This window comes from Manis javanica, chromosome 1 (genome assembly GCF_040802235.1).
Source record: "Manis javanica isolate MJ-LG chromosome 1, MJ_LKY, whole genome shotgun sequence".
Taxonomy (NCBI): Eukaryota; Metazoa; Chordata; class Mammalia; order Pholidota; family Manidae; genus Manis; species Manis javanica.
This window is the reverse complement of record NC_133156.1, coordinates 121,627,719-121,651,482: the sequence shown is the minus strand read 5'-3', so window position 1 is coordinate 121,651,482 and position 23,764 is coordinate 121,627,719. Positions and strand designations below refer to the sequence as shown.

General features: G+C 40.1%; 1 protein-coding gene across 6 annotated transcripts in view; it reads right to left on the bottom strand.

Annotated features, from left to right (window-relative positions):
- Positions 1-23,764, bottom strand: part of CPLANE1 (ciliogenesis and planar polarity effector complex subunit 1) — a 197,196-nt gene that overhangs the window by 117,279 nt on the left and 56,153 nt on the right. For all 6 annotated transcript variants that reach the window (XM_073236992.1, XM_073236980.1, XM_073236989.1 and 3 more), the window contains one exon: positions 19,645-19,809. In XM_073236992.1, coding sequence (XP_073093093.1) covers positions 19,645-19,809 — 165 coding nt within the window. The remainder of the gene's footprint in view (positions 1-19,644; positions 19,810-23,764) is intronic.

Genomic DNA, 23,764 nt, shown 5'->3' with positions numbered 1-23,764 from the left:
GCTGAGAGTTTTTATTATGAATGGATGTTGAATTTTGTCAAATGCTTTTTCAGCATCTATGAAGATGATCATGTGGTTTTTGTCTTTCTTTTTGTTGATGTGGTGGATGATGTTGATGCATTTTCAAATGTTGTACCATCCTTGCATCCCTGGGATGAATCCCACTTGGTCATGGTGTATGATCCTTTTGATATACTGTTGAATTCTGTCTGCTAATATTTTATTGAGTATTTTTGCATCTACATTCATCAGGGATATTGGTCTGTAATTTTGTTTTTTGGTGGGGTCTTTGCCTGGTTTTGATATTAGGGTGATGTTGGCTTCATAGAATGAGTTTGGGAGTATTCCCTCCTCTTCTATTTTTTGGAACACTTTAAGGAGAATGGGTATTATGTCTTCTCTGTGTATCTGATAAAATTCCAAGGTAAATCCGTCCAGCCCCGGGGTTTTGATCTTGCATAGTTTTTTGATTTCTGTTTCAATTTCTTGCTTGTAATTGGTTTAACTTTTGTGTTTCTTCCTTGGTCAGTCTTCGAAGGTTGTATTTTTTCTACGATGTCCATTTCTTCTAGGTTTCCAGCTTGTTGGCATATAGGTTTTCATAGTAGTCTTTAATAATTCTTTGTATTTCTGTGGAGTCTGTCATGATTATTCCGTTCTCATTTCTGATTCTGTTGATTTGTGTTTATTCTCTTTTTCTCTTAATAAGTTGGGCTAGAGGCTTATCTATTTTGTATATTTTCTCAAAGAACCAGCCCTTGGTTTCGTTGATTTGTGCTATTGTTTTATTCTTCTCAATTTTATTTATTTCTTTGCTGATCTTTATTATGCCCCTCCTTCTGCTGACTTTAGGCCTCATTTGTTCTTCTTTTTCCAGTTTCGATAATTGTGATGTTAGACTATTCATTTGGGATTGTTCTTCCTTCTTCAAGTGTGCCTTCTAAAAGTTTGTCTGATCGCTATATACTTTCCTCTTAAGACTGCTTTTGCTGCGTCCCACAGAAGTTGGGGCTTTGTGTTGTTGTTGTCATTTGTTTCTATATATTCCTTGGTCTCTATTTTAATTTCTTTGTTGATCCATTGATTATTTAGGAGCATGTTGTTAAGCCTCCATGTGTTTTTGACCCTTTTTGTTTTCTTTGTAGAATTTATTTCTACTTTTATACCTTTGTGGTCTGAAAAATTGGTTGGTAGAATTTCAATATTTTGGAATTTACTGAGGCTCTTTTTATGAGCTAGTATGTGGTCTATTCTGGAGAATGTTCCATGTGCACTTGAGAAGAATGTATATCCTGTTGCTTTTGGATGTAGAGTTCTATAGATGTCTATTAAGTCCATCTGTTCTAGTGTGTCGTTCAGTGCCTGTGTGTCCTTACGTATTTTCTGCCCGGTGGATCTATCCTTTGGGGTGAGTGGTGTGTTAAAGTCTCCTAAAATGAATGCATTGCAGTCTATTTCCCTCTTTAGATCTGTTAGTATTTGTTTCACATATGCTCTTCCTCCTGTGTTGGGTGCATATATATTTAGAATGGTTATATCCTCTTGTTGGACTGAGCCCTTTATCATTATGTAGTGTCCTTCTTTATCTCATTACTTTCTTTGTTTTGATGTCTATTTTGTCTGATATTAGGACTGCAACACCTGCTTTCTTCTCTCTGGTGTTTGCATGAAATATCTTTTTCTATCGCTTGACTTTTAGTCTGTGCATGTCTTTGGGTTTGAGGTGAGTTTCTTGTAAGCAGCATATAGATGGGTCTTGCTTTTTTATCCATTCTATTACTCTGTGTCTTTTGATTGGTGCATTAAGTCCATTTACATTTAGGGTGACTGTTGAGAGATATGTACTTATTGCCATTGCATGCTTTAGATTCATGGTTACCGAAGGTTCACGGTTAGCCTCTTTAGTATCTTACTGCCTATCTTAGCTCGCTTATTGAGCTGTTATATACACTGTCTGGAGATTCTTTTCTTCTCTCCCTTCTTATTCCTCCTCCTCCATTCTTCATATGTTGTGTGTTTTGTTCTGTACTACTTTTAGGAGTGCTCCCATCTAGAGCAGTCCCTGTAAGATGCCCTGTAGAGGTGGTGTGTGGGAAGCAAATTCCCTCAGCTTTTGCTTGTCTGGGAATTGTTTAATCCCGCCATCATATTTAAATGATAGTCGTGCTGGATACAGTATCCTTGGTTCAAGGCCCTTCTGTTTCATTGCATTCAATATATCATGCCATTCTCTTCTGGCCTGTAGGGTTTCTGTTGAGAAGTCTGATGTTAGCCTGATGGGTTTTCCTTTATAGGTGACCTTTTTCTCTCTAGCTGCCTTTAAAACTCTTCCCTTGTCCTTGGTCCTTGCCATTTTAATTATTATGTGTCTTGGTGTTGTCCTCCTTGGATCCTTTCTGTTGGGGATTCTGTGTATTTCCGTAGTCTGTTCGATTATTTCCTCCCCCAGTTTGGGGAAGTTTTCAGCAATTATTTCTTCAAAGAGACTTTCTATCCCTTTTCCTCTCTCTTCTTTTTCTGGTACCCCTATAATATGGATATTGTTCCTTTTGGATTCATCACATAGTTCTCTTAGTATTGTTTCCTTCCTGGAGATCCTTTTATCTCTATGTCAGCTTCTATACATTCCTTTTCTCTGGTTTCTATTCCATCAATGGCCTCTTGCATCTTATCCATTCTGCTTATAAATCCTTCCAGGGTTTGTTTCACTTCTGTGATCTCCTTCCTGACATCTGTGATCTCCCTCTGGACTTCATCCCATTGCTCTTGCATTTTTCTCTGCATCTCCATCAGCATGTTCATGATTTTTATTTTGAATTCTTTTTCAGGAAGACTGGTTAGGTCTGTCTCCTCAGGTGTTGTCTCTGTGATCTTTGTCTGCCTGTAGTTTTGCCTTTTCATGGTGATAGAGATAGTTTGCAGAGCTGGTAAGAGTGACAGCTGGAAGAGCTTTCCTTCTTGTTGGTTTGTGGCCTTCCTCTCCTGGGAGAATAGCGACCTGTAGTGGCTTGTGCTTGGCAGCTGTGCGCAGACAAGGCTTCAGCTACCTGCCCGGTTGGTTTGTAGTTTATCTCCGCTGTTGCTGTGGGCGTGGCCTGGATGGCGCTGCTCCTCCAAAATGGTGCAGCCCCGTTGGAGGGGGAGCTGTCAGGAGGCTATTTATCTCCATAATGGGCCTCTGTGCTCCCTGTTCCCCAGGGGGTTAGAGTGCCCAGAGATCCCCAGATTCCCTGCCTCTGGGCTAAGTATCCTGTCCTTCCCCTTTAAGACTTCCAAAAAGCACTCTCCAAACCAAAACAACAACAGCAACAACAAAAGAAAGAAAAAAATTAAATAAATAATTTAAAGAAAAAAAAAGGAAAAACGTGCGATTTTCTTTGTCCTCAGGCACCGGTCTCAGGCACCCGCTCACCAGTCTTGCTGTCCTGTTTCCCTAGTATTGGGGTCCCTGTCCCCTTAAGGCTTCCAAAAAGCACTCGCAAAAAAATTTTTAAAAAGCCACTCCCATTTCTTTGTTCTCCCACGTCGGCCTCAGGCCCCTGCTCACCGGTCCTGCCACCCTGTTTCCCTAGTATCCAGGACCCCACGCATGCACTGTGTCTGTGCTCTGTTCCGGATGGCTAGGGCTGGGTGTTCAGCAGTCCTGGGCTCCTTCTCCCTCCCGCTCAGATCTCTCTCTTCACACTGGGAGCCGGGGGGAGGGGCACTTGGGACCCACCGGGCTGGGTCTTGTATTTTCTCCCCTTCGCGAGGCGCGGGGTTCTCGAAGGTGTGGATGTGGTTTGGATGTTGCCCTGTGTCCTCTGGTCTCTATTTTAGGAAGAGTTGTCTTTGTTATATTTTCATAGATAAATGTGGTTTTGGGAGATTTCTGCTGCTCTACTCACGCCACCATCTTGGCTCCGCCCGACTCTATGTCTTTTGATTGGTGCATTCAGACCATTCAAATTTAGGGTGATTTTTGAGAGGTATGTACTTATTTCCATTGCACGCTTTAGGTTCATGGTTACCAAAGCTTCAAGGGTAATTCCCTTATTATATAACAGTCTAATTTAACTCACTTTGTGTGCTATTACAAACACAACCTAAAGATTCTCTCTCTCTTTTTTTTCTCCTTTTTCTTTGTCCTCCATTCTTTGTATGTTATGAATCATATTCTGTACTCTTTGTCTATCCCTTGGGTGACATTTATTTAGCCTCAGTAACACTTCCATTTATAGAAGTCCCTCCAAAATTCACTGTAGGGGTCGTTTGTGGAGGTAAATTTTCTCAATTATTTCTTATCTGAAAATTGTTTAATCCCTCCTTCAAACTTAAATGATAACCTTGCTGGGTATAGTATTCTTAGTTCAAGGTCCTTCTGCTTCATTGCATTAAATATATCTTGCCACTCCCTTCTGGCCTGTAAGGTTTCTGTTGAGAAGTCTGATGATAGCCTGATGGGTTTTCCTTTAATATTTTATCTTTTTTCTCTTTCTAGCTGCTTTTAAAAGTCTGTCTTTATCCTTGACCTGTGCCATTTTAATTATTATATGTCTTGATGTTGTCTTCTGTGGGTTCCTTGTGTTGGGAGATCTGTGCACCTCTATGGCTTGAGAGACTATCTCCTTCCCCAGATTGGGGAAGTTTTCAGCAATTACCTCCTCAGTGACACTTTTATCCCTTTTTCTCTCTTATTCTTCTTCTGGTACCCTTATAATACAAATAGTTAGGTTTGGATTCATCACACAATTCTCTCGATATTCTTTCATTCTTAGATATTCTTTTTTCTCTTTGGGCCTCACCTTTGTATTCCTCTTCTCTAAATTCAATTCCATTCACTGTCTCTTCTACTACATCTAATCTACTTTTAAAGTCCTCCATTGTATGTTTCATTTCAGATATAGAATTTCTTAATGATTGAATCTCTGACTGAAGTTTGTTCCTGAGTTCTTGAATATTTTTCTGTACCTCCATAAGCATGTTTATGATTTTACATTGAACTGTCTTTCAGGTAGGTTGGTGAGTTGTTTCATTTGACCCTTTTTCTGGCGTTTGTGAGATTTTGGTCTGAACCACATTTTTTGAAGTTTCATGTTTCTGTGTGGTGCCCACTAGTGCCCAGAAGGTCCAGTCTCTGGAGATGCTCAGCCCCTAGAGAGTTTGGGGGTTGTAGAGGAGTTGAACTTGTGCCTGTGGTGAACACAGATCTGTTTCCTGATTCCCATCCACAGTGCCTGTCTCCAGTGTCAGAACTGGTGCGCCAAGCACACAGGTGTAAGCCTCTGTGCTCAGCGTCTCTAGCTGTTGTAGGTGGGGCCTCCCTCTGGCTGGCCTGATGCTAGCACAATGCCTGCAGTTTTGTGAATAGGTGTTGGCAGTCTAGGTGGAAGGCGCAGCAGGCTGCATATCACAGTGGGGGGCCTTGGAGCTAAGTAGGCAGCCAGGGGGATGCAGCACCTGAAGCTCCTCAAAGTTCCCAACCCGCTGGGCAGAGCTCACCCAGACAACTTTGTCCAGCTCTCCCCTCTCCCGTGCAGCAAACTCTGTGAAAATCCCGCTCCTTCAGAAGCCCTCTCACTGCTAGGAAGCCTCAGACCGCCTGCCTGTCCCTTCTTCCAGAGTGGCCAGGTGTGGATCCCCTCCTGACAAATGGCTGGAATCTGTCTCTCAAGCACTCCACCTGTCTAATCTCCCCAACATCCAGAGCACCACACAGTGTAGGTTTCTGTCCCCAAAGCAGACCTCCAGGGCTGGGTGTTTAACTGTCCCAGGCTTCCATCCCCTCCCCCACTCCATTTCTCCTCCTCCCACTGGTCATCTGGGGAGGTGGGAGGGCTTGGGTCCCACCTGATTAAGGCTTTCATATGTTACCCTGTTTTGTGAGGTCTGCTCTATTTGTGAGGTCTGTGTGCTGTCTGGTTCAGCCTTCTTTCTTGTTGTTGTTTTAGGGTTAGTTGTATCAATTAACTATATTTTCATATTATCTGTGGTTTTGGGAGGAATTCTCCATCTCACCTCTCATGCTGCCATCTTGAATCCTTCTTCCCCATAAACCCCATCACTTTTAAATGGATCCCTTCACTTTTAGTCTGTGTATGTCTTTGGGTTTAAAGTGAGTCTCTTCTATGCAGCATATAGATGGGTCTTGTTTTTTATCCATTAAGTGACTCCATATCTTTGATTGGTGCATTCAGACCATTTACATTTAGGGTGATTATCGATAGGTATGTACTTATTGCCATTGTAGGCTTAAAATTACTGGTTACTGAAGGTTCAAAGTTAACTTCCTTACTATCTAAGAATCTAACTTAACTCACTTAGTATGGTATTACAAACACAATCTAAAGGTTCTATTTTTCCCTCCTTTTCTTTATATATTCTTTATATATTAAGTATCATATTCTTTAATCTTTGACTATCCCTTGATTGACTTTGGGGGTAGTTGATTTAATTTTGCATTTGCTTAATAATTAACTAGTCTACGTGCTTTACTGTGATTTTACCTCTGGTGACAGCTATTAAACCTTAGGAACACTTCCATCTAGAGCAGTCCCTCAAAAATACACTGTAGAGATGATTTCTGGGAGGTAAATTCTCTCAGCTTTTGCTTATCTGGAAATTGTTTAATCCCTCCTTCAAATTTAAATGATAATCTTGCCGGATAGAGTATTCTTGGTTCAAGGCCCTTCTGCTTCATTGCATTCAATAAATCATGCCACTCTCTTTTGGTCTATAAGGTTCTGCTGAGAAGTCTGATGATAGCTTGATGGTCTTTCCTCTGTATGTGATCTTATTTCTCTCTCTGGCTGCTTTTAATAGTCTGCCCTTATCCTTGATCTTTGCCATTTTCATTATTTTATGTCTTGGTTTTGTCTTCCTTAGGTCCCTTGTGTTGGGAGATCTGTGCACCTCCATGGCCTGAGAGACTATCTCCTTCCCCAGATTGGGGAAGTTTCCAGCATTTACATCCTCAACAACACTTTCTATCCTTTTTTCTACCTCTTCTTCTTCTGGTACCCCTATAATGCAAATATTTTTCCATTTGGATTGGTTACAGAGTTTTCTCAATATTGTTTCATTCTTAGAGGTCCTTTTTTCTCTCTGTCCCTCAGCTTCTTTGTATACCTGTTCTCTAATTTCTATTTCATTTATCATCTCCTCCACTATATCTAATCTGCTTTTAATACCCTCCATTGTGCTCTTCAATGACTGGATCTCCAGTCAGAATTCATTTCTGAGTTCTTACCTATTTATCTGTATCTCCATGAGAATGTTAATGATTTTTACTTTGAAATCCCTTTCAGGAAGATTCATGAGGTCGATTTCATTTTAATCATTCTCTGGTGTATTCATAATTTTGCTTTGAACAGGCTCCTTTGACATTTCATATTTATATGTGACTACCTCTAATGCCCAGAACCTCTACTCTTGGAGCTACTCAGCTCCTGCAGCAATGTCGGGGGTCCCAGGGGAGCAGTGTTTGTGCCTGTGGGAGATGGAGGAGCTGTTTCCTGCTTCCCGGCTGCTATACCTGTCCCCACTGCAGAACCAGTGGGCCAAGCACACAGGTATAAGCCTCTATGCTTTGCATTTGTAGGTGCTGTAGGCGGGACTTCCCTCTGGCTTGCCTAATGCCAGTGTATGGTTTGCCAGTTTGTGAGCCAGGTGGGGTTGGCGGGGAGGAGGGCACAGCAGGCTGTGTATCACAGTGGGTGCCCTTGGAGCTGCAGAGCTAGCTAAGGGGCTGGAGCGCCTGAAGATCGTGAAAGTTCCCAACCTGCTGTGCAGAGTGCACCTGGACAATTTTGTTTACCTGTCCTTTTTCCTGAGCAGTAAGCTCTGCAATCCTTACCCCTTTAGCAGCCTTCTCGCTTTTAGGATGTCTCTCACACTGCCTGCCTTTCTTTGGTCCCAGAGCAGCTGGACACAGATCCCTGCTTTGCACAAGCAGCTGAAATCTCAGTCTCTCCAGATATTCTGCCTGTCTGAGCTTTCCACCCCCCTAAACATGAGAGCACGATGAAGTATAGGTTTGTGCTTTCAGAGCAGATCTCCAGAGCTAGGTGTTCAGCTGTCCCAGGCCTCCACTCCATCCCCACTCCGTTTCTTTTTCTCCAGCCAGTAAGCTGGGGTGGGGGAAGGGCTTGGGTCCTGCCAGACCACAGCTTTGGTAGATTACCCCATTGTGTGATGTTTATTCTTTTATCCAGGTTTACACAGTCTGGCGCAGCCCTCTTTCCTGTTGCTCTTTCAGTATTCGTTTTATTGATTATATATTTGTGTTATATGCAGTTCTAGGAGGAAGCCTCTGTCTAACCTCTCAAAGTGGCATCAATAATCCAATCCCTAATATATTTTATTTACACTTCAAAGACATTGTTTGAAACAAGTGTGAGCTGTTTATAGCTTCATGATCCATGAGTGCTGAATTTTCTCTTTGTCAGCTGACCATAGAAAACTGCACATATGTCCATAGGTTTAGGAAGCAGTTTTCCTAGCTCTCTCTTGATCCAGCTGCAGCATAAGAGCCAGATTATCAGTTTACGGGAAATAAAAGGAAAGAGCAACAAATTGAGGGGAGCAAAATGAAAAAACAATTAGGCAAACCCAGAATACAGTACAGGATAAATTATCCAGTTTTTTAAATAAATCAAGAATAGAAAAAAAATAATGAAAACTGTTATAGAATAAAAGAAAAGTGGTCTAAGAGACATAAGCCTAGAAAAGATTAGCAGCAGGCTTGTAAACTATTTTCTAATATTCACTTCCAAAAATACATGATCTTGTCAAATGCCTTTGTAAGCAGTCTAATGACAGACTTCTAGTCAAATTAATGGTATTTCCTAGATGTACAGAATCTGTCCAGGTTGGTTTTATAAATGAATCTACAATGTATGGATTTATGGAGTATGGCTCCCTAGAAAATGTCACATAAACTATATTAATAAGGAAATACAAAAAGCATGTGTTCAATAACTAAAATAGCTCCCTTTTGTGTCATGGAGTTAAATACAGGCCAGGATACAGTCTTCTGCAGGAAAAAGAGATTAAGGGACAGTGTATTCAGTTCCATACTTCCCTGTGTTTCATCTGTGACTTTTGATTACCTGTATCTTTGAAATTATTGGTAAAGTTTGACTCTGGGTAAGACTGTTGATTCTAATGAGTCAGACGATAATATATTCTTTTTGGTTATCTCACAACCAAGTATGAACAAACTCTGGCTGAACCTTGATTCAAAATAACTTACTGTAAAAAAGATATTCTCAAAATAATCAGGAAAATATGGCCCAGGTATTGTATAATAATAAGGAAATATTGTTAACTTTGGGATAATAGAAGGGTGTTTTTAAAATATATCCACAAATTCTTTCGAAGGTAGAGCCTAACTTCCCTCACCTTGAGTGTAGACCTGGACTAAGCAGCTAGTTTCTAATGAATAGAATGTAGAACCAATTGTACATTATTTCTCAGATTAAAGCATAAAAGGCATTATAGCTTCCACCTTGCTGCTTATGAATCACTTGTTCTGTGGGAAGTCTCCTGCCAAGAACCAGCATTAGCTTCTTAAAGATCTTGTAATCATATCTCAGCCCCAGTCAAGTCTTCAGATTCGCACAGCTCCAGTCCACATTTTGGTGTGCAACCTCAGGAGAGACCCGAAGCCAAAACCACCCATTAAGCAATTCTTAAATTCAGAACCTACAAAAACTATGTGATATAATAATAAAGGTTTATTGGTTGTTTTAAGATATTAAGTTTGGGGTATTTCGTTACTCAGCAACAGAAAACTAATACAAATAAAATGGTTGGTGGTCTCAAAAAAGACTGTTTATTATCAATAAGTGTATTACCAATATGCCAGGATGGTCTCAAAATGTGATTTAAAATACTGAAAACATACAACACACACACACACACACACACACACACACACACACACACACAGAGAGAGAGAAAAGAAACAGGAGAAAGATTAAATAATTTTCAAAAAATGCTGACAACTATTAAAATTTGGTGATAAATGAAAATTAATTTTCAGTCTTTTCAATTTTGTATTTTTAACTTTCCATAATAGAAGTTTTAAAAAACAGCTAACCTATATTTTCCTAACTTAATTTTTTATGCTACTAGAAAAGTACGCATTTTTATTCTGTGCTGTTATTTTTAAACAAATATTAAATTTTTAGAAGGGTCTATTTATAGAGAAATTGCAAAGACAGTACAGTGAGTGTTCCATATACCAAACCCAGTTTCCCCTATAATCAACATCTTACATCAGTATGCCGCATCTGTTATAATTAATCAACCAATATTAATACATTTTTGTTGATTAAAGACCATACTTTATTGAGATTTCCACAGTTTTTACCCTTTAATATCTCTTTTTGTGTTCTATAGTCACATTCAGGATAACTCATTACATTTAGACACTAAGTCTCCATAGGATCCTCATGGCTATGTCAGTTTTTTAACTTCCCTTTTTTTTGGATATATTAGTTTTTACATCCAAGTTTACATCCTAAATAAATTTAGCCTGGTATTTTTTGCCAATAAAAACTTTCAATATAAATTGATCATTATTTTTTCCTATGAATATGTCAAATGAGAATCTTGTGCATAATTCTGGGGTGAGCTGGTGATACTTCTTCTATGTATGTACATAAGATGTTCATGGAAGGATCCATAAGTTACAGTCATTGCCTTTATAGAGTGAAGTACAGGATGCAATTATTTCTAGCCGCCATGATTTCTGATGAAAAAATCTACTTTTAATATTATTAAGGAGCCCTTGTATGTGATGAATGGCTTCTCTCTTGCTTTCAATGTTCTCTCTTGACCATTGTTTTCGACAGTTTAACTATGACATGTCTAAAAGTGGATCTCCAAGTATATCCTACTTGGAGTTGTTTGAGATTCTTGGATATATAGATTTATGTTTTTCATCAAATTTCAGATATTTTCAGCCATGATTTCTCTAAACTTTCTTTCCCTTTCTATTCTCTCCTTCCAGAACTGCTGTTTAATATCGTGATACGTTTGAAGGTGTCCTACAGGTCATTGAGTGTCTGTCCATTTTTCTTCACTCTTTTTCTTTCTATTCCTCAGACTGCATAATCTCAATTGACCTATCTTCAGGTTTTCTGATTCTCTTGGTTTCTCAGATCTGCTATTGAACCCCTCTACTGAATTTTCCATTTCAGTTTTGTTCTTTCACCTCCAGGATTTCCGGTATTTTATTTTTATTAATTTCTATCAGTTTATTGATATTTTCTATTTGGTGATCCATCATTCTCATGCATTCCTTTAGTTCTTTAGAAATGATTTTCTTTAGTTTTTTTAAACATATATAAAATGGCCTATCACATGTCTTTGTCTAGTAGATCCAACATGCGGGCTTCCTCAAAGACAGTTTGTACTTATTCTCTTTCTTTCCCTTTATATGGGCCATAATTTTTTGTTTCTTGAAAAAATGCACTCCAGATTGCTGCTAGCCTTTGGTTACCTTTCAGAGTTCTGAAAAAGTTGATTCTGACAATTTTTTATTACTCCCATGGTATCGGGGGAGGAACTGTTTTAGAGGTCCTTGTTCTGTCATTTTCACTCACATCTTCACTGACTCTATTGAATTGTTTGAATTGTAACATGTGCATGTACTAGTCTTTTGACTTTTAAAACTCAATTTAAAAAATAATAAGTATACCTTAATATAGTTATTTGTACCAAAAAATTATTGTAACATATATATAATTTGATATAACAAATGGTGCTAGCAAGAAGTGAAAGTAAAGTTAAGGTTTTTCCTCCTGCTTAGCAATCGTTCATATTTTGACAGAGAATAAACATAAGGAAATGCAAAAATTCTTTTTGCCTCCAGGGATAAAGACCTCAAAATTTTGGTAGTAAGAAATGTTATACCATTTGAATAAATTTGAAAAATTTATTTGCTACAGGCAATTGGTAATTAAATTATATGCCCAATAAAGTCCAAATTTAAGAGGTAGAGAATACAGCAATATACGGAATCACTTATATATTGTACATACAACTGGACCTCCGTATATTCAAAACCTCTCACAAGATCAATAAATTCATGGGCTGACAATAAAACTGTCAGATAAATTTGAGGAATACTGGAATAGAGAGACTTTATACATCACTTATGTGACTGTAGCCCAGAAGTTGATAAGCCTTGAAGATAAGCCACAAGTCAACCAGGCTCTGGACAGTGGAAACACAAATGACTACAGACTCAAAGGCTATTAAGTCCTAGTAGGTTGAGAAATATGCCTCAAAATTGTACAGATGCTTTAGATAACTGTATGTAAGTTCCTCAAAAAAGTAAAACAGACTTAGCACATGGCCCAGCAATTCCACTATCAGATATATAGCCAAGAGATTGAAAAACATGTGTTTACACAAAAACTTTTACATGAATGTTCATAGCAGCATTATTCATAATAGCTAAAAAGTGGAAACAATCCAAATATCCATCAATGGATGAAACTATAAACAAAATGAGATGTATCTATACAGTGTAAAATGATTCAGACATAAAAAGGGAATAATTACCAATTCATGCACAACATGGATAAACCTTAATAAAATGCTAAATGAAGTAAGCCAGTTACAAAAGGCCGCACACACACATTACATAATTTCAATTATATAAAATGTCTAAAATGGCAAATTCATAGAGACAGAAAGTAGATTAGTGGTTGCCTGGGACTGCGAGAAATGGAAATGGGAAGTGACTGCTAATGTGTTTCTTTCAGGGATAATGACAATGCTCCAGAATTAAACAGTGGTGATGGTCACACAACTAATTGTATGATTTAAAAAGGTAAATTTTCACACAGGGAGAGGAAAAAATGGCAGTGTGAGTAGGGTGGTGGAAATCTCCTCACAAAATCATACACATTAGCAAATACAACTATTCCTAAAAGAGTGATCAGAAGATACAGTACACCAGCAAAGCTACATCTGTAAGGACCAAACATCTCATGGAAAAGGGTAAGATAAAAAGCTGTGACCAGGCAGGACCCAAGCATCGCCCCCAACCCAGCTCACACACGGGAGGAAAAGAATGAAGAGTAGGAGAGTAGGGAGGGAGTGAAAAGATAGGACTGCTAAATAACAAGCCCTAGTAATCTGCCCTAAGAGTACATACACATTGCCTGGTGCTCTGGATATTACAGGAGCAGAAAAGCAAAATGCAAGACTAACACTGTGAACAGGTTCCCACAGCTGGCTGCCCTGGGACAAAAGAAAAGCAGGCACTTTAAAAGTCATAAAAGAAGATATCAAGGATTAAAGATGGTGGTGTGAGAGGAGAGACAGAGGCTTCCTCCTAAAACTGGATACAATTAGAAAATACAGTTGGTGCAACTAATCCTGAGAGAGCAACAGGAAAGGGGACGGTGCAAGACTGCACACACCTGGAGAAAAGAGCAGACCTCACCAAACCAGGTAACGTACCACAGTTGTGGTTCCGTGGGACCCGAGCCCTTCCCCAAACCCAGCTCACCGGCGGGAGGAAGAGAAACGGAGCAGGGAGGGACTTGAAGGCTTGGGACTGCTGAATACCTAGCTCCAGAGATCTGTGCTGAGAGCACAAACCTACATTTCATGGTGCTTTCATGAGACTCGCATGACTACTGGGCTGGAAAGTTAATACAGGCAGAGTTCCTGGGGAGACTGGGATTCCAGCCACTTGTGGAAAAGCAGGGATCCACATCCGGCTCCTCTGGGACAAAAAACTTATACCTGTGTGCTCGGCCCACTGTTTCAGACAGTGGAGACAGGCATAGCAGCCGGGAGGCGGGGAAGAATTCTTTCCTCCCCCCAGGCACCAATACCGCTCACTGTGACCCCTAACATTGCTTCAGGGACTGAGCAGCTCCAGAATAGAGCTTCTGGACACTAGAGGACGCCATATACAAACATGAAATGCCAAAGGAACCTTGTCCAGAGTAAAATTATTAATACAACTCCCAAGAAAGATTTAAATGATATGGACCTTGTGACTCTTCCTGAAAGGGAGTTCAAAATAAAAATCATCAACATTCTAATGGAGGTACAGAAACACATCCAAGAACTCAGGAATGAATTCAGGTCAGAAATCCAATCACTGAAGAGCACAATGGAGGGTATTAAAAGCAGGTTGGATACGGCGGAGGAGACAATAAATGAAACAGAAACTAGAGAAGAGGAATACAAAGAAGCTGAGGCACAGAGAGAAAAAAGGATCTCTAAGAATGAAAGAATATTGAGAGAACTACGTGACCAATCCAAGCGGAACAATATTTGCATTATAGGGATACCAGAAAAGGAAGAGAGACAGAAAAGGATAGAAAGTGTCTTTGAGGAGGTAGTTGCTGAAAACTTCCCCAGTCTGGGGAAGGAGATAGTCTCTCAGGCCATGGAGATCCACAGATCTCCCAACACAAGAGATCCAAGGAAGACAATACCAAGACACACAGTAATTAAAACGAGAAAGATCAAGGCTAAGGACAGACTGTTAAAAGCAGCCAGAGACAGAAATAAGATCACATACAAAGGAAAGCTCATCAGGCTAACATCAGACTTCTCAGCAGAAACCTTACAGGCCAGAAGGGAGTGGCAAGATGTATTTAATGCCATGAAGCAGAAGGGCCTGGAACCAAGATTACTTTACCTGGAAAGATTATCATTTAAATTTGAAGGAGGGATTAAACAATTTCCAGACAAGCAAAAGCTGAGAGAATTTACCTCCCACAAACCATCTCTACAGTCTATTCTGGAGGGACTGCTATAGATGGAAGTGTTCCTAAGGTTGAATGGCTGTCACCAAAGCTAATAAAACCACAGTAAAGAAAGTAGAACAGCTAATTATGAAGCAAATGCAAAATTAACTTAACTATCCCCAAAGTCAATCAAGGGACAGACAAAAAGTACAGAATTTGGCACCTAATATATAAAGAATGAAGGAGGAAGAAAAGGGAGGAGAAATAGAAAAGAACCTGTAGATTGTGTTTGTAACAGCATCTTAAGTGAGTTAAGTTAGACTCTTAGATAGTAAGGAAATTAACCTTGAACCTTTGGCAACCATGAATCTAAAGCCTGCAGTGGCAATAAGTACATACCTATCGATAATCACCCTAAATGTAAATGGACTGAATGCACCAATAAAAAGACCTAGAGTCACTGAATGGATAAAAAAAAAACAAGACCCATCTATATGCTGCCTACAACATTCACTTTAAACCCAAAGACATACACAAACTAAAAGTGAAGGGATGGAAAAAGATATTTCATGCAACTAACAGAGGAAAAAAAAGCAGCAGTTGCAGTACTTGTATCAGACAAAATAGACTTCAAAACACAGAAAGTAACAAGAGACTAAGAAGGACATTACATAATGATAAAAAGGTCAATCCAACAAGAAGATATAAACATTATAACCATCTATGCTCCCAACGCAGGAGCACATATGTGAAACAAATACAAACAGAATTAAAAGGGAAAACAGAATGCAATGCATTCATTCTAGGAGACTTCAACACTCCACTCACTCTGAAGGACAGATCAACAGGACAGAAGATAAATAAGGAGACAGAGGCACTGAACAAACACATTAGAACAGGTGGACCCAACAGACATCTACAGAACTCTACACCCAAAAGCAACAGAATACACATTCTTCTCAAGTGCACATGGAACATTTATAAGAATAGATCATACACTAGGCAACAAAAAGAGTCTCAGTAAATTCAAAAATATTGAAATTGTACCAACCAGTATCTCAGATCACAAAACAATGAAAATATAAATAAATTACACAAAGAAAATTAAAAATCCCACAAACACATGGAGGCTTCACAACATGCTCCTAAATAACTAATGGATCAATGACCAAATAAAAACAGAGACCAAGCAATATATGGAGACAATGACAACAATAATTCAATACCGCAAAATCTGCGGGACACAGCCAAGGCTGTGCTAAGAAAGTATATTGCAATACAGGCCAACCTGAAGAAAGAAGAACAATCCCATATAAGCAGTCTAAACTCACAATTAATGAAACTAGAAAAAGAACAACAAATGAGGCCCAAAGTCAGTAGAAGGCAGGACATAATAAAGATTAGAGCAGAAATAAATAAAATTGAGAAGAATAAAACAATAGAATCAATGAAAGCAAGAGCTGGTTCTTCAAGAAAATAAACAAAATAGATAAATCCCTAGCCAGACTTATCAAGAAAAAAAGAGAGTCTACACATATAAACAGAATCAGAAATGAAGAAGAAAAAATCACTACGGACACCACAGAAATACAAAGAATTATTAGAGAACACTATGAAAAATTATATGCTAACAAACTGGATAACCTACAGGAAATGGACAACTTTCTTGAAAAATACAACCTTCGAAGGCTGACCAAGGAAGAAACACAAAATCTGAACAGACCAATTACCAGCAATGAAATTGAACTGGTAATCAAAAAACTACCTAAGAACAAAACTCCTGGACCAGATGGCTTCACCACTGAATTTTATCAAACATTTAGTGAAGACCTAATACCCATTCTCCTTAAAGTTTTCCAAAAAATAGAAGAGGAGGGAATAGTTCTAAACTCATTCTATAAGGCCAGCATCACTCTAATACCAAAACCAGGCAAAGTCACCACAAAGAAAGAAAATTACAGACCAATATCCCTGATGAACGCAGATGCAAAAATACTCAATGAAATATTAGTTAACCGAATTCAAAAATACATCAAAAAGATCATCCATCATGATCAAGTTGGATTTATGCCAGGGTTGCAAGGATGGTACAACATTTGAAAATCCATCAACATCATCCACCACATCAATGAAAAGAAGGACAAAAACCACATAATCATCTACATAGATGCTGAAAAAGCATTTGACAAAATTCAACATCCATTCATGGTAAAAACTCTCAAGAAAATATATATAGAGGGCAAGTACCTCAACATAATAAAGGCCATATATGACAAACCCAAAACCAACATTATACTTAACAGCAAAAAGCTGAAAGCTTTTCCTTTAAGATTTGGAACAAGACAAGGATGCCCACTCTCCCCACTTCTATTCAACATAGTACTGGAGGTCCTAGACATGGCAATCAGAAAACACAAAGAAATACAAGGCATCCAGATTGACAAGGAAGAAGTTAAATTGTCACTGTTTGCAGATGACATGATATTGTACATAAAAAACCTTAAAGAATCCACTCCAAAACTACTAGATCTAATATCTGCATTCAGCAAAGTTGCAGGATATGTGGCATTCCTATACACTAACAATGAACTAGCAGAGAGAGAAATCAGGAAAACAATTACATTCACAATTGCATCAAAAAGAATAAAATACCTAGGAATAAACTGAACCAAGGAAGTGAAAGACCTATACTCTGAAAACTACAAGACACTCATGAGAGAAATTAAAGAAGATACCAGTAAATGGAAACACATCCCATCCTCATGGATAGGAAGAATTAATATTGTCAAAATGGCCATCTTGCCTAAAGCAATCTATAGATTCAATGCAGTTCCTATCAAAACACGAACAGCATTCTTCAGCGAACTAAAGAAAATCATCCTAAATTCATATGGAACCACAAAAGACCTCGAATATCCAAAGCAATCCTGAGAAGGAAGAATAAAACAGGGGGAATTATGCTCCCCAACTTCAAGCTCTACTACAAGGCACAGTAATCAAGACAATTTGGTACTGGCACAAGAACAGACCCATAGACCAATGGAACAGACTAGAGAGCCCTGATATAAACCCAACCATATATGGTCAATTAATACATGATAAAGGAGCCATGGACATAAAATGGGGAAATGACAGCCTCTTCAACAGCTGGTGTTGGCAAAACTGGACAGCTACATGCAAGAGAATGAAACTGGATTACTGTTTAACCCCATACACAAAAGTAAACTCGAAATGGATTAAAGACTTGAAAGTAAGTCATGAAACCATAAAACTCTTAGAAGACAACATAGGCAAACACCTCCCGAATATAAGCATGAGCAACTTCTTCCTGAATCCATCTTCTCAAGAAAGGGAAACAAAAGCAAAAATGAACTCATGGGACTACATCAAACTAAAAAGTTTTTGTATGGCAAAGACATCATCAACAAAACAAAAAGGCATCCTACAGTATGGGAGAATATATTTGTAAATGACATATCCAACAAGGGGTTAACATCCAAAATATATAAAGAACTTACACACCTCAGGACCCAAAAAGCAAATAACCCAATTACCAAATGGGCAGAAGATATGAAGAGACAGTTTTCCAACGAAGAAATTCAGATGGCCAACAGACACATGAGAAGATGCTCCACATCACTAATCATCAGGGAAATGCAAATTAAAACCACAGTGAGATACCACCTCACACCAGTAAGGATGGCCAGTATCGAAAAAACGAAGAAGAAATGTTGGCGAGGATGCAAAGAAAGGGGAACCCTCCTACACTGCTGGTGGGAATGTAAGCTAGTTCAACCATGTGGAAAGCAATATGGAGTTTCCTCAAAAACCTGAAAATAATACCATTTGACCCCAGAATCTCACTCCTTGGAATATACCCAAAGAATACAACTTCTCAGATTCAAAAAGACATATGCATGCCTATGTTCATCGCAGCACTTTTTACAATAGCCAAGATATGGAAGCAACCTAAGTGTCCATCAGTAGATGAATGGATAAAGAAGAGGTGGTACATATATACAATGGAATACTATTCAGCCATAAAAAAGAAACAAAACCTACCATTTGCAACAACATGGATGGAGCTGGAGGACATTATGCTCAGTGACATAAGCCAGGCGGAGAAAGACAAATGTTTTCCCTCATTTTTGGAGTATAACAATAAGGTAAAACTGAAGGAACAAAATGGCAGCAGACTCAGAGACTCCAAGAATGAACTAGTGGTTACCAAAGGGGAGGCGTGTGGGAGGGTGGGTGGGGTGGGAGGAAGAAGGGGACTGAGAGGTATTATGTTTAGTACACCTGTGGGGAGATAATGAGGAGAACAGTGTATCACAGAGAAGGCACATAGTGGATCTCTGGCAACTTGTTGCACTGATGGACAGTGACTGCATTGGGGTATGGATGGGGACTTGATAGTATGGGTAAATGTAGTAACCACATTGTTTTTTCATGTGAAACCTTAATAAGAGTGTATATCAATCATATCTTAATAAAAAATTTAAAAAAAATAGAAAACAGCAAGGGGGAGACTGACTTGTAGACTAGTGAAAGGAAACACACAGCCAAGAACTCATTCTAACTTTCCAGGGTTTGATCCCAGATTAAGTCCCCAGGAAGAAGTAGGGGAAAACCCAGAATTCAGTTTAAATTCTTCAATGATTGTAGGGGCAAAAAAAAAGTAACACTACTTGGAATTAGCTCACTAGATTACACTTTCTATTGCTGGACAGAATGGGACAAACAGAGAAACCCAGTTCAGAGAACTTATCTTTCATCAGGAAGAACTTTGTCCAGGCTGCTTATTGTAAATAACCTAAAATTTATGGATTTATTCAGCAGGACTTCTTGGGAAAATGTCACAATTATAAATGTTGATAAATTAGTACATTTAAGTTATTTAATATAGCCATAAATGACTAAGACAATTCCATACCTTTTGCATAACTTTTCTTGCCCATCTCAACTGCAAAATGTACCACTGTGCTACAGGAAAAGAACACCGAGCTGCCCGGAAAAGCAAGAGAACACGTTGAAGGATTCCGGAAACCTTTTGGCGATAATCTTTTTCAGCTTTTAAAAGAAGATCATCACCATCTTCCTAAAGAAAGTAAGACAATCAATGTTAGCAGCTAGTAATATAGAAATTTTAAATGTTAAAATTGAAATATAGTGTTTCTCAAATTAAAACATTCATTGAGATTTATAAAGGAAATTTTGAGGTTTCAAGTATAGCTATTTCTAGTGTCAAGGAAATATTTCTCTTACCTCAAACAATGTAAAGAGCTAAACTGAACCTGATCCCAAGTTTCCTCTACAACAGTTAAAGCCACAACTCATGACTTCATTGGGAGAATATCACTTCCCTTCCTCTACTTGGAAAAATCCTACTTATATTTCAATATAGCCAACTCTGTGATGCCCTCCCACTCTGTCCTACTATGACACTGTGCAGACTTCCACTATAGCTTCTACCAATTTGTTCTGTACTGATGTATGTATGTTTCCCACCATATTGAGAACTACCCAAGAGCAAAGGCCTTGTCATCTGTCTGTATTATCAAAGGGCCAGAATAAAGTCCAACATGTAGTAGATACAATAAATGTTTTGTTAAATAAACACTATTGGCAGTAGCTAAAGATTAATTTCCCAGAGAATGAGACAATGTGACTTTTGAAAACATTTGCTTCCCCAACATCCTCCTAGTATTGCCACTACTTAATAGTACTTAACTTTTTAACTGGTTATCTTCTCCTTCTTTACATGGCCTAAATAATTAGGGGAGAGGTGTGGGTAAAATTATAACATTTCCAGAGTATCTCACCTAGCTTTAGTGCATTTGTATATCCTCAGGGGTGCAGAGAAATTCATCTCCATGTCAATGGGTAACCAAGGGTGTGTCTGAACCTGAAAGTTTAAAGGAAGGGGCTGGCTTGCTTGCTTCTGCAGGAGCAGAGGAGAGACAGCCCTGGACTGCAGTTTGTAAGCAATAAACAGGTTTTAAACTTTATTTCTCCCTTTGACTGACTGGTTTTTAGAGGTATTTTGCCCTGGGATTTCCTCTCCCCAGACTTACATCTGGTGGCAGTATGCAGGGTGCCTCTGAACCCGAAATCTGTCATAATGGGTAAAACCTTTAGGAAGACTACTCCTGTTGATGGTGGGGAGGCCCTGGTGGAGGCAGTGGCAGAGGATGCCACTTAACCTGTTTATCCCTCCAGCTGTGGGGCTTCCAAGTTGGGAACCCCTAGTGGGGAATTGGTCTAGGGTAAAGTACCTCTTACAGGGGTGGGGCCTTCCCAAGAACTGGTGAATGGTGGAAACACCTGAAGCTGCAGAATTAGCCCTCCATGAGTTGGAAGACTGCTTGGAGACCTTAGGGGGCCATGTAGCGGCTGGCATTGTAGGGTCTTTTTTCATCAAGATAGTGGAAAATGTTATACAAGAGAAAAGATTATTGAGAGACTTAGGCGGGACAGAGATACACTTCAGCATCACATGGAGGAGCTGGGCAATTACCTATGGGATGCTGTTAAAGAAGAGAGACAATTACTGAAAAGGCACATCACACTCCTAGAAGATTCCTTAGCAGTGGCGAGGGGAAGGTGGCAGGAAAAGCCACATTGCAGGAGGCTGTGGGGGAGGAGGAGGAAAGAGTAGTGCCTTCAGCCCAGGAAATGGTGGAGGAGGAGCCGTTGGTGGAGAAGCCCAAGGGAGAAGAGGAGGAGGTGGGGCCATTGGTGGATCTGCTACCAAGGCCACTGCCAGAGGTACTACCTTCTCCTGTTTTAAAGGTCTGCACAGCTGTAATTAAAATAAAAATGAAACAACTGCAGGCTCCTCAGGGGGAGGAGCAGCCCCCTCTCCAGGTTGTGGAGCACTCCATGCTCCGCCCCTATACCCAGGTGAGCTGGTGGACATGAGTGTCCAGTATAGGCAGAGGCCATCGGAATCTCTGCCTACATGGCTTTTATGTCTCTGGGATATGGGGGTGGAAAACATTGTTGTGTCGGGTGCTGAGATGAGTAGAATGGCTTCCCTAACGACTCACCCTTCCATCCAGCAGCAGTTGCAAAATGCCCATCACACCTCAGGGAATCAGACACTCCTGGAATAGCTGACAGCTGCCATCAGGATAATTTGGCCTAATCAGGGTGATTTACCATATTTTCTCAGTAGTTGGAAAATATATGCAGAGCTCCAACAGGTACTGCGGGAATGGGGTATGAAAAACATCATCTATAATACGGACCCCCAGGGCCCTGATGAGGAGGTGTTCACTATAGGAATGAGAAACCTGGTGTTGCATATAGCTCCCACATCTCTCTTTGGGTCCCTAGTGAATACTCTTGCCCCCCACCTAGCACAACCCCTAAGTGAGGCTACTCATACTTTAGCAGATCTGGGGGAGGTTGAAACAATCAAGGCATGGAGGGAAGTACGGGCCATGACTGAAAAGAGAAATGCAAAAGGCCCCGGGAAGGTCTCGAGGACCCAGACATGGAATGATTTGATAAAGGCCGGGGTAGTGAAAGAAAAACTCGATGGGCAGCCCAATAGAATATTGTTAGAACTGTGGCACCAATTAAAGCCAGAGCAGCAGTTCCAGCCGCTGAGGTCCAGGACACAGAAACCAGAGTCAAGGCCTCATGTCCGGCCTGTGTCCCTGCAAAACTTCATGGGAAACAGTACTCAGGATTCGTCAGGGCCCTCACCCCCATAGGAGGATGATTGGGCATCACGGTTCAACTGAGGGGGGGATCAAAGATCCCACCTTGGGGGACATGGTGGGGACCAGAGGCCACATGTAGAATTAGCAATTCATTGGTAATGTAAATGTGCAATGCATCCTGGTGCTGGTGGACACAGGAGCTGAGTGTTCTTTGATTCATGGTAACCCTGAGCATTTTCCAGGGACCCCTGCCTGCTGTGATAGATGCTATGGGGGTAAGGCAAATAGAGTGAAGAAAGCCCAAATCTCATTGGGGATAAGGTGTTTAACCCCCAAAGGAGTATACCATGTACATTTCTCCCATCCCTGAATATATCTTGAGCATAGATATCCCGCAGGGTCTGTGGTTAGAGACCACGGCAGGTGAGTTCAGACTGAGGGTATGTATGGTAAAGGCAGTTCTGAGGGGACATGCTAAGCACCCATTTGTAGCTCTGCCTGTACCTCAATGGGTGATAAATATTAAGCAGTACAAATTTCCTGGGGGGGCACAAGGAAACTGGAGAAACTCTACAGGACTTGGAGAGGGTGAGCATCATAAAGCCCACTCATAGTCTTTTTAATTCCCCAGTATGGCCAGTGAGAAAGCCAGACAGTTCCTGGCATATGTCTGTAGACTACAGGGAATTGAATAAAGTCACACCCCCTTTGCATGCTGCTGTCCCCTCTCTAGCAGACATTCTGGACACCCTCAGCAATGAACTGGGAAGGTAGTAGACCTTTCTAGAAGGTAGTAGACCTTTCTAATGCTTTCTTCTCTATTGCTATAGCACAGGAAAGATAGGAACAGTTTGCCTTCATGTGGGAAAGCTGGCAGTGGACATTCACTGTCCTTCCACAGGGCTACCTCCACAGTCCCACCATCTGTCATGGACTTGTAGCCCAGGACTTGGCCACATGGAGAAAACCGCAAATGGTGTGGTTGTATCACTACATTGATGATATTATGCTCACATCTGATTCTCTTTCAGATTTAGAAGGGGCAGTTCCTAGACTGTTGCAACAACTACAGGAAAAAGGATGGGCTGTGAACAGCAAAATTCAGGAACCTGGTTTGTCTGTGAAATTCTTGGGGGTTGTCTGGTCAGGTAAAACTAAAGTTGTTCCTGAAGAAGTTATAGACAAGGTCCAGGCTTTCCCCACCCCTACCACTGTGGCAGTATTACAAGAATTTTTGGGTCTTTTGGGCTACTGGAGAGTGTTTATCCTGCACTCAGCAAAAATTCTGAAGCCCTTATACCAGTTGGTATGAAAGGGCATCAGGTGGGACTGGGATGAGAGAAGTGCAGCTGCTTTTACTGCTGCCAAGCAGGCAGTCAAGGC